Consider the following 12,030-nt stretch of genomic DNA (forward strand, 5'->3'; position numbering starts at 1 on the left):
ACGCCTTCCAAAGGGACCAGCGACCTCGACATCCTCTGAGGACTGCCCCTGCTTCGAAAAGACAAGAAACTCCCGAGGACAGCGGACCTGCTCCAAGAAAAGCTGCAACTTTGTTTCCAGCAGCTTTAAAGAACCCTGCAAGCTCCCCGCAAGAAGCGTGAGACTTGCAACACGGCACCCGGCGACCCCGACTCGGCTGGTGGCGATCCAACACCTCAGGAGGGACCCCAGGACTACTCTGATACTGTGAGTACCAAAACCTGTCCCCCCTGAGCCCCCACAGCGCCGCCTGCAGAGGGAAACCCGAGGCTTCCCCTGACCGCGACTCTTTGAACCTAAAGTCCCGACGCCTGGGAGAGACCCTGCACCCGCAGCCCCCAGGACCTGAAGGACCGGACTTTCACTGGAGAAGTGACCCCCAGGAGTCCCTCTCCCTTGCCCAAGTGGAGGTTTCCCCGAGGAATCCCCCCCTTGCCTGCCTGCAGCGCTGAAGAGATCCCGAGATCTCTCATAGACTAACATTGCGAACCCGACGCTTGTTTCTACACTGCACCCGGCCGCCCCCGTGCTGCTGAGGGTGAGATTTCTGTGTGGGCTTGTGTCCCCCCCGGTGCCCTACAAAACCCCTCTGGTCTGCCCTCCGAAGACGCGGGTACTTACCTGCAAGCAGACCGGAACCGGGGCACCCCCTTCTCTCCATTCTGGCCTATGTGTTTTGGGCACCACTTTGAACTCTGCACCTGACCGGCCCTGAGCTGCTGGTGTGGTGACTTTGGGGTTGCCCTGAACCCCCAACGGTGGGCTACCTTGGACCAAGAACTAAGCCCTGTAAGTGTCTCACTTACCTGGTTAACCTAACAAATACTTACCTCCCCTAGGAACTGTGAAAATTGCACTGTGTCCACTTTTAAAACAGCTATTTGTCAATAACTTGAAAAGTATACATGCAATTTTGATGATTTGAAGTTCCTAAAGTACTTACCTGCAATACCTTTCGAATGAGATATTACATGTAGAATTTGAACCTGTGGTTCTTAAAATAAACTAAGAAAAGATATTTTTCTATATAAAAACCTATTGGCTGGATTTGTCTCTGAGTGTGTGTACCTCATTTATTGTCTATGTGTAGGTACAACAAATGCTTAACACTACTCCTTGGATAAGCCTACTGCTCGACCACACTACCACAAAATAGAGCATTAGTATTATCTATTTTTACCACTATTTTACCTCTAAGGGGAACCCTTGGACTCTGTGCATGCTATTCCTTACTTTGAAATAGCACATACAGAGCCAACTTCCTACACCTGGGCCATAAATAGCCACAGTTAGCTGTGCTGTTGTTAACTTCATTAGAGCTTTGTTGAAATGCAGAAAAGAACATTTGCAGGACTTCATTCTGTTAAAATAAAAAGAAAATACTTTTGCAGCCTTATTTTGAATTGTTTCTTCTCAAGGGCTTGTGATTTCTGATGTCAGTAGATGCCAGTGACCACCAAAATATGGCAGGAAAAGAGGAAATTATGAGATAGGGTTGACCAATTTATGCGACAAGAAATGTCCAGCTATGGATTTACAGAGCCAACAGCTCTAATACAAAAATATGCGAGCCATATTGCATTGCACCTGCTTGTTTATTTATTTTTCTTGCAGTTTTATATAGCGCAAACATGATGCAAAGGTATTACAGTGCTTTACATGACACTGGTTACCTTACACAAGAACACATTCATTTTTGGTAGCAAGGGAAGATTAAGGGCCTCATTATGAGTCTGGCGAACTACTGACTGCCAGACTCGCGGTGGCAGTCGGACCACTGCGACCGAGCACCACATTATACGAGATCTACCTACCTTGTAGCGCTGGGAAGCCTTCGGGTAGCCATGCGCTCTATAAATCTCCTAAACTAAAACTAAACATTAAGATAGCGGTGGTTCTGCCACGATCGGACTGTCAGCACTGCCAGGATTTGGCTGGCGGTTGTGGCGGTCCTAACCTGCCAGGGCACTGCTGCCATGAAAAAGCTGGTGGAGAAGGGGTGCAGGAGGGTCCAGGGGGGCCCCTGCACTGCCCATGTGCTTGGCATGGGCAGTGCAGGGGCCCCCCTGTCCTGCTTTTCAGACAGTGAACATTGAGAGGGTGCTACTGCACCCTGGGCCCTACAGCATTGTAGCTGGCTTGATTACGAGCCGGAGACAATGCTGTAGGTGTTTCCCACTAGGCCAGTGGGCAGATACTCAGGTTTCCTCCCACCGACATAGCGGGAAACTCTTAATGGGCCCAGCAGAGAGGTAGCCACAATGGCGGCAACTTCCCCATCAGAATTACAGCGGACAGGCTTTTCTGTTCGCCTAAATCGTAATGAGGCCCTAAGTGTTTTGCTCAGAATCACAGGATGTTGAGCTGGAGCCGAGAGTCAAACCGTGTTCCCCAGTTTCAAAGTCGGAAACTCTGGTCCTGACGCCACATCCTCTCCCCTATGTTCTTTGTCTGGTGTTTATTTGGGCAGACAGGACATAACTCATTTGTTTGTCCAGCACTTGGTAACAGATTCTTTCATTTCATAGCTCTGCACAGCAGGTGCTATTCTTAACAAAATCGCTATAATTCATTTGCATCAAATTGATTGCAGAGATGAAGAGGTGGAAAAGCTGTGTCTGGATTGTAATCTGTGATATTCTCATTCTGATAAAACCTCTGCAGTGGGAGCATTAATTAACTTGAGTAGAGCTTAATCCTAGGTGATAGCACACACTCTTGATAACCTCTGGATGGTCACCAACCAAGCACATAGGTTAGTTCTAGGCAAGAAGATGTTGAAAAGTGTTGTCTCCAAAATGGTCGAAAAGGAGTCATCACTCCAGACCCAAGCACTTTGCATCCTCAAGCTTGACAGCAAAAAAACATCTAGCCATTGGATGTAAAATTGGGCCTATTCAAATAGAGTTCATTTAGAGTGAACCCAATAGCACTGGTTTCATTACACAAGAACACATTCATTTTTGTTAGCAAGGGGAGATTAAGTGATTTGCCCAGAATCACAGGATGTGGAGCCGGGGTGTGTCATTTAACACACAGTACGGTCTGAGCAAAGATTTCTCCTTTACTAGTACCAGTTTAACGCATGATCACAAGAGTCAGCAACTAAAAAGTGACCAGATGACTTCTGCAAAGGATCTGCATAGTATGCCAGAGTCACAGAACTGCCTAATTCCCGTGGTCCTTCCTCTTACTAACATGGACCAAGAGGAGACGCTGAATGCCCAATGTGGGCTACATAAATTATTGTTATAATTTTATTATTATTGTTATTGCATTAGTTGTGTGATGGGGTTATGAAGATTAATCCATCTTTACGACTGCACTACATATACATAATGCAATCTAGGTTTCTAAAACAAGAATTAACATTTTCTTTAAAATAATACATGATTTCTATTTAGGACTTGTGAGACACTGAGAATTTGTGCCTGGCGCAACATCTATTTATACTCACAGACTTGGACACATCCGTTCTCACCATCACCACAACATGATCTATTTCAGAGCAGCAGTTCAAGGCGTCTTCAAAGCACACAAATATTCCTGTCACGTGACCAGACTATTTCTGGACATCTTTGACTTTAGGAGAGATCAGAGCTTAGTCACTGACTGTCTTAGTTTATTCTTATTGTGTTTTTTACGACTACACACCACAAGTACACTAATGCTGCATGCATTTCGGGATGCACAAGTTCTCCTTCAGAGGGTATATGGTCTAACCACGCCCTGTCGCGTAAAGAAGATGCCTAATCGAGTCACTTAGTGGTTAGGTGAAAAAAATTGTCAAATTACCTTGAAAATCTATATGGGGACCGCACCACTGGCACAGTTCTATTTTACCCAAGGAGCTGAAAATTGCACTGCTTCCGGGCCCAGCTGTTCCAACAGAACGCCCATTGAATGGCTGGGCCAAATTAATTCTCACATGGTTTTCCCAGCCTGTAATGGGACAGACAAGCTAAAAGCAACGGAGCAGTATGTGCCTCGCCATGGTTCAGAATATTGAATTCATCATTACAATTCATGTTGAGCTGCTTGCCAGCTGGAAAATGTCTGTGCGATTTCTCATTTACGACTGTGCCACACAACCAAATTGTGTCAAAACCAGAAAGGAGACTAAACATCAGTGTGATATAACATAAGGTACCTCCACTGTGGTATCCAGTGCCACCGCAGTAATGTGGAAAGTGGCCACTCTTGGCTGGATCAATGTCCACATCCTGGTCTACAGGTATATATTGAATGCAAAGCTTTTCCTAGCATGTAATTGGGCACCATGAGATTTACTTGTCAAATGATTTCCCTGAAAGCAGAAAATTGGGCTTATTTGCCCCCACAGCACTCATTGTCCGATTCCCAGTTATTTGCATGTATAGGTTCAACTTACTTGTGTAAATGGCATGATTTACAAAAGTGGAATATGAATTTGAGCTTATAACTCAATTTACACACACATACTATAACACTTGTATTATGTAACATTAGGTTGGAGTAAATCTGTTCTCATGGGTGTGGAGTGTGCATTCCACGGTGGGGTTGCCATGGAGAGTTTGTGCACACTGGAATTGGTAACTACTCACAAACATTCTCAGCCTGGAAATGTTTAGAGACTTACTGTTGTTACAGACAGAAGCAAATCATTTCTCAGTAACAGAATGAGGGCGACCATCCCCAAAATGTATGGAGTTATAGGAGATCTTGCTTCTTCACTGGGAAAAAAACATTTTCTCAGTGAAAAATGGGGACAAATTTAGAAAAGGTAAATGTCTTAATAATCTTTTTTTTCTCATATGAAATTGTTTTTCTCTAGCAGTTATGTATGTGTAGCTGCTTACAATTGTGAGTACTTTTGAAAAGGTTTGACTGCGGCAGACTCCCAGGATTATTTGAGAATTCTAAAACAGAATCAGAAATCTCCCCCTTAATGTAGGAGTAAATTTAAGACTGTAGGTTTTCTTAGTGATTGTGGCCCCTTGGATCTGAAAACAACACACACAAGTGTAGAATATAACTGGTGGAGCCATGACTCCAGGCCTGGTGGCAGCCAAATGCCCCCTTCTCCTTGTGAATAGTTATGTTACAGTTTTGCTTCTGTAGTTCTAACTTGCGATTTAAAATCAAGCTGGTGATTTGTGGTCAGACAGTCTTTGTTTGCTTCTGTACACAGACGTTTGTCCTAATTTGCTAGTTGCATGTCTTTGCATTCTGAAACAGTCATCTGCGACACTTGAGCTGCAAAGCCACGGCTGCTTCGTAGCATCTTTGGTCTGGATACCTTTTCTCTTCATAATTCGTATGGGCCTAAAGTACTTTCTTTTCAGATATTTTGAACACTGGATTCTTCTACTTGCTGGAAATACTTGCTTTGGGCCTCTGTCATCATTCTCACTCAGAGAGGAGAGACGTCAGTGACCTCATGCACTGATAGAGTGAGTGGCCTATTTATTGAACACGAGGTGACAGAGGAAGCAGTGCACTGCACAGCAGCATTTTTATTTCATTTTTATGTGGCGGTTCTTAAGTGTTATATGCATATTATAGGTATAAGTTGAGGTTATTAGAGCACTTTATTGCATGTCATTATAGAACACGCATTTCCATTAAAAGACTGGGAAGGCAGGATCCATGCCAAGCCTGCAGGGTAACCACTATGTAAATAAGTTCCATATAATTTATTTTCCCGTAATTGTTCTTGTGTGGGTATCAAGAAACATGGTTCTTGACCTACCATGGATTTCCAAGAAAAGCAAACATTTGAATCAATCCTTTTCATAGCCTGAAAAAATGCCAATGAACCAGGCCTGTAGGAGCCTCATTGGGCACCACTGGTCTACGCAAAATAACACTATCGTGCAAACCCAGGCTTCCCGCTCTACTCCAAATGGTTCAGATGGCAAGGCCAAGACTTCAAATATTGAGTAGCCACCCCAACAGACATAATTCTCACTTCAAAACCATCAGCCAGTGCACAAATGTATGCACCAAAAAGATACCGTCAAGGCCCAGGAGATGGAAGTACACACATCTTTTCTACAGTGTCCAGTTCTGAGACAAGGGCTATCATGAGACTATTAACCCAAGGCAGTGCTTCAAATGAATATAGAGTAATGGCCCTTCTGTATTTCCATTTAAAACACTGACCCAAGATCAAAGATGTTACACCTTTGGAACCTATGCTGTCGGCCCATGTACCACTGAAGCTCTGTTTCACCAATCTGCACACATTTGAAGCCTCCTGTTCAGTTAAGCTGCCACTTCTGTTATTCACTTTGTAGACAGTCAATGTTTTTAAAAGTTAGGATGGTATTGCCAATATAGTTGAATAATTCCTTTAAAAGTTTAACACACAGAAATAAATGGCTGCCCCCTTTTCTTTGCTCCTAACTCTTTTGACCCCCTCATTTTCAGGTAAATGCCAGAAAAGTTTAGGTAAACACACTAGAAAGGGTTGCATCTCTAGAGTGTCACAGCCAGTCTGTAGGAATTAGGCAAAAAACACTCTGAAGATGGTGGCAATGATGTGTCCTCTCTCCTGCAGTGACAGGCCTGGGAGGGTCGCTATGGCACCTGGCATACTTCCCCTGCACTCTAAACCAAAACACATAGATAAAAGACATTGTCATTCACAACACCAATACCTCTAACTACCTATTGCATTGCAAATGCTTGTTAGTGTATGAAATTCACAAATAGTGATTTCCTTGCAAGCTGTATTTGCTTTGGCATAATGGTTGGTGTTAATTTTTCAGAAAGCTTAAGGGTAGAGACAATATATATATTTTTTGGTAAGTATTGCTTTGCATAAGGCACGCACACTAATGAGCAATCTGGCACAATGAACGGCAGTACATTCACTCTCTTGCGAAGGCAAAAGTATGAAGTATCACTTTTGGAGTCTAGAATGACAAACTAATGTCATTGTGCTGCTTATGTCTCAATGGGGTAAAACTTAAAAAACTTGCCTTTCTATTCCAGCCTGCGAGTGTAACCTCCACTCCCATCGCTGTCGCTTCAACATGGAGCTCTACAAGCTCTCCGGCCGCAAGAGTGGCGGGGTCTGCTCTAATTGCCAGCACAACACAGCAGGCCGGCATTGCCACTATTGCAAGCAAGGTTTCAAACGGGACCTCAGCAAGCCCATCACCAGCCGCAAAGCTTGCAAGCGTGAGTATGTCTCTCCAGCTTGAATATGTATGTCTCTTTGGAGTAGGTATGAGCATGCTTCTAGTTTTGACTCGAGCTGGAGGTGTGAAGTTTTATCCAGCATCTCACACTTTGGGAATTTGTTTTTGAAGCTTGTTTTTTTTTAAAAGAAGTAAAACAAAAAAACAAAAAACAACAGGCTTTCCCCTGCACGCCCACATAATATGGAACCCTAACAGCAGAGCTTCAGTGCCTTCAGAGGAGCCACTGTGCACAGGAGAATCACTGATGGCACAGAGATTTCCACCAGGCAGGTAGAGATCTTGAAGAATCTTCAGTGCCTTCAGAGGGGCCACCGTGCACCAGAACCACTGAGGGCACAGATATTTCTACCAGGCAGGCAGCAATCTCCAAACATCTTCAGTGTCTTCAGAGGAGCCACCATGATCAGGAGCCACTGATGGCACAGACATTTCCACCAAGAAGGCAGAGATCTGTAAACATGTCAGGATGTAGTCCACTGGGGCAAAGGAGTACATCACTCCGCTGCCCTGGTGGAATGAAGTATAGCCTGCCAAAGGTTAAACTAACCCATAAGTCCCTTATTTACTAAGGAGTTGTGCAACACAATGCAATTTCGCAATTTAGTGCTATTGTAGTGTATTGTAATTGTATTTATTTATTTAGAGCTTATTACTATGTGTAAAGGCTTTCAAAACACTCATGGGCAGATTTCTTGCACCCTATTGTGCCCCCTGACGCCACCATGTGTGTGCCATGTTTATGATTCTGCGCACCATTGTGCACCATGGCGCACGTTAGCAAACCAGTGTAAAAAATGTTGATACTAGTTTGCCGCTTTGCAGGATTAGCGCTAATCCTGCAAAGTGATAGGAGGCCCATTGAAAACAATGGGAGCCTCGACTGCGCCTATTTTCTTGGTCTCCTAACGCCAGAACGCCCCCTTTGTATCCATTATGCCTGCCACAGGCATAATGTGGCACAAAGATTTACAAAGTGGCGCAATGCATGCATTGCGCCACTTTGTAAATATGGCGTGGCATTTTTGCCAACCTAACGCCACATTAGCATCAGAAAAATGATGTTAATGTGGCACAAGGTGGCACAAGGGGCTTCTTAAATCTGGCCCTTAGTGAATTAATGGTTTGTTTTGCATTGCTTTGCGTCACACAAATGCTTGCACAAGACTTTAGTAAATAAGAGCATGAATATCTTACAAATCTTCACAAAGTGCTGTTAGTTTAGTTGCTTTCGAGAGAATCACTGAAATCCTTATCCTTCTGTCTGCTGATGAGTATCAGTTCTACTGTCTTATTGTATGTATATGTAGTTAACACATTCTGGGGGTCATTCTGACGGGTCGCGAATGACGGAAGCACCGCCAACAGGCTGGCGGTGCTTCCATGCCCATTCTGACCACGGCGGTAAAGCCGCGGTCAGAAAACCGGGACCAGTGGTTTCCCGCCGGTTTTCCCCCGGCTGGGCGAATCCGCCATGGCAGCGCTGCTTGCAGGCAGCGCTGCCATGGGGATTCTGACCCCCTTCCTGCCAGCCTGTTTCTGGCGGTTGTCACCGCCAGGAAGAGGCTGGCGGGAACGGGTGTCTTGGGGCCCCTGGGGGCCCCTGGACTGCCCATGCCGCTGGCATGGGCAGTGCAGGGGCCCCCTAACAGGGCCCCGGCCGGCTTTTCACTGTCTGCCTAGCAGACAGTGAAAAGCGCAACGGGTGCAACTGCACCCGTCGCACGGCCGCAACACTGCCGGCTCCATTCGGAGCCGGCTTCTCTGTTGCAGCCCTCCTTCCCACTGGGCCGGCGGGCGCAGGCCCAGCGGGAAGGTCAGAATGCCGGCAGCGGTCTTCTGACCGCGTAGCGGCCAAATGGCGGTTCCCGTCTGGTGGGCGGCAACCGCCACCCGCCAGAGTCGGAATGACCACCTCTGTCTTCAAATACTGCTATTAAAGAGCCACCCATAGCACAGGTTATCAATATGACACTAGGCTAAGTTCTGGCTTAATCAGACATTCATGAATGGACAAAATTATGACCTTCCACCATGTCTTAAGCACCAGGGGCCATACTACAAATATGCTCCAGGCATACTTTTCAAAAGATGCATCCTGCGTAAATAAGGAGCGTGCACCGTACTAGAATCCAAGGCACTACCCCCACAGAGTGGCCTTGAAGCAGCTGTTCCATGTTTCACCGTGCAGGCAACAACCTACCTGCACTTTTAAGAACTGAGAGAGATCCCTTTGTAAATGGGTGGAGTGAGTGACTATACCCGCCTGCAAGGGGATATCTGGAGATTCCATGGCACCCCCTCCACCGGGCTGCCATCAGGGAACTTACTGACAATGCGCCACCTTTTTGTGGCACACTGTCAGTGTGAATCCTGATGGCTTTTTTGTCTTTGTTGCCACATCTATAATATGGCATGGTCACAGAGGCAAAGAGATTCCCTCATTTGCATGGGCAACACCCCTATGCAAATGAGAGAGTTCCCTCCGATGATAACGCTGGCGCTATATGTGCACCAGTGCTATCTGTATTGCAGAAGGGGCCACACAAGAGTCTGTGGCCCATTCTATAATAGCAAATGCCTGTTGTACCCCCAAGTCACCTTGTCTAATATGGCTCAAGGTGTGAGGGACAGAGGAGAAATAGTGTAAAGAAATTTGATAGACTGCCTGACAGCTGTGTGTGCGTGTTCACTTATATGCTTTCACGTTTTGTGTTGATTGAATTCTCCTCCTGTCGTTTTCAGCATGTCAGTGCCACCCTATTGGAGCCCTCACCGGCATGTGCAACCAGACCACCGGCCAGTGTCAGTGCAAGAGTGGCGTTACGGGCCTGACCTGCAACCGCTGTGACCAGGGTTACCAGCAGAGCCGCACTGCCCACATCCCTTGTGTCCGTGAGTGATGACAAATTGTTATCCTTTGGTACCTTCCTATTTTGGTTAGGTCTTGTACTTCAAGCTATCGTTCCGCCAAAGTCATCTGCAAACATTCTGTTTGCAAATGTTGAAATGGCATAGGATTGGCATTAGAGTCTTGCTTGACCAACTTCCACAGACATATCATTTTTTACTTTACTGAGCAGGTAGAACAACTCATTACTAAAGGAATGCTTCCATGTTCAGACACAAGCACGTACTGATATCATAGAAATATTCCCATGGTCCATGAAAAGACAAAGACACTGCGTTACCATGGTGACCAACATAATTTATTTAATTTATTTAATATTGCGATGTGAATTCTCCGCTGTACAGATACAAATATATATTGCTCTAGGAATACTGAATTGTCCCACGGCAAAGACATAGCATCACTGTGGGACTACCTGATCAAGGAGGAATAAAATCATAATCTAACTAAATACAAATATAAAAACATATCACTAACACACGACTATTCCGATTTACCAGATTGCAGGTGAGGCACCACCAATGCAGTGCTGTACTGAACGCATGGAAAGACAAAGGGGCAGATTTAAGAAACGTGGCGCTGCATCCAATGCCCCCCTTGCTTACATTATGCCTGGTGCAGGCATAATGTGGCGCAAGGGGTTACAAAGTGGCGCAATGCGTGCATTGCATCACTTTGTAAATACGGTGCAGCGTTTTTGGCCTCGTTTGGCCACATTAGCATTAAAAAGTGCTGCTAATGTGGCGCAAGGAGGCTCTAGGCCCTCTTAAATCTGGGCCATAATATCTCTAGAATAATATTCCATGGTACATATACAAATACACATTATTGCCATAGGGACACTCCAAAATGCAAAGGACCCAGGTATACATTATCAGAGCTATACTTCATCATAAAGAAACAAAGATATAGGGGGTGATTCTAACATTGGCGCCAATGTTCCCCCTCCAAAATACCGCTCCGCGGTCAAAAGACCGCTGAGGGTATTTTGGGATTTGCCCTGGGCTGGCGGGCGGCCGCCAAAAGGCCGCCCGCCAGCCCAGGGCAAATCGACCTTCCCACGAGGACGCCGGCTCCGAATGGAGCCGGCGTAGTGGGAAGGTGCGACGGGTGCAGTTGCACCCGTCGCGTATTTCAGTGTCTGCGTTGCAGACACTGAAATACTTTGCGGGGCTCTCTTACGGGGGCCCCTGCAGTGCCCATGCCATGGGCATGGGCACTGCAGGGGCCCCCAGGGGCCCCGCGACACCCCCTACCGCCATCCTGTTCCTGGCGGGCGAACCGCCAGGAACAGGATGGCGGTAGGGGGTGTCAGAATCCCCAAGGCGGCGCAGCATGCTGCGCCGCCTTGGAGGATTCTGACGGGCAGCGGAAAACCGGCGGGAGACCGCCGGTTTTCCTGCACTGACCGCGGCCAAAGCGCCGCGGTCAGAATGCCCTGTGGGGCACCGCCGGCCCGCCGGGGTCAGAATCACCCCCATAATGTTACTAATGCAAAAGAATCAAGTCACAAAAATTAAAGGAAATGCTCTGCTCCGCTCCACACAAGCAACAACTTTGATAAAGGCATAGTCAAGATACAATAGGGTGCCTTTCGGCCTAAGGGGAACTCCAGGTTTGTACTTTGTCCACTTAATAACTATGCACCTCAAACTTCCTCTTTGCAAATACTGCTGCATTACATTCCCACAGGCGCTCCCCGATAGCAATCGTTTAACATATACAAGTGTTTTTTGTAGGGTCATGTCGTTTACGGAATTAGCTCTCTATATCCCTGTTCCTAGTTCTCCAGATAACAATACTAATCCCACTCCAAGCGACCCTCAATGCCGCCTCTTACCTTATCCTTCACACCTGTTGCTTTATCTACATTACCCAAAGCCTGAGTGCTCT

The 12,030-nt window shown here is 46.3% G+C and overlaps 1 protein-coding gene across 1 annotated transcript in view; it reads left to right on the forward strand.

Moving 5' to 3' along the window:
• Positions 1–12,030, forward strand: part of NTN5 (netrin 5) — a 237,998-nt gene that overhangs the window by 203,145 nt on the left and 22,823 nt on the right. The window contains exons 3-4 of the mRNA XM_069200632.1: positions 7,018–7,206; positions 9,972–10,121. Coding sequence (XP_069056733.1) covers positions 7,018–7,206; positions 9,972–10,121 — 339 coding nt within the window. The remainder of the gene's footprint in view (positions 1–7,017; positions 7,207–9,971; positions 10,122–12,030) is intronic.

This window comes from Pleurodeles waltl, chromosome 7, assembly GCF_031143425.1.
Source record: "Pleurodeles waltl isolate 20211129_DDA chromosome 7, aPleWal1.hap1.20221129, whole genome shotgun sequence".
NCBI lineage: Eukaryota > Metazoa > Chordata > Amphibia > Caudata > Salamandridae > Pleurodeles > Pleurodeles waltl.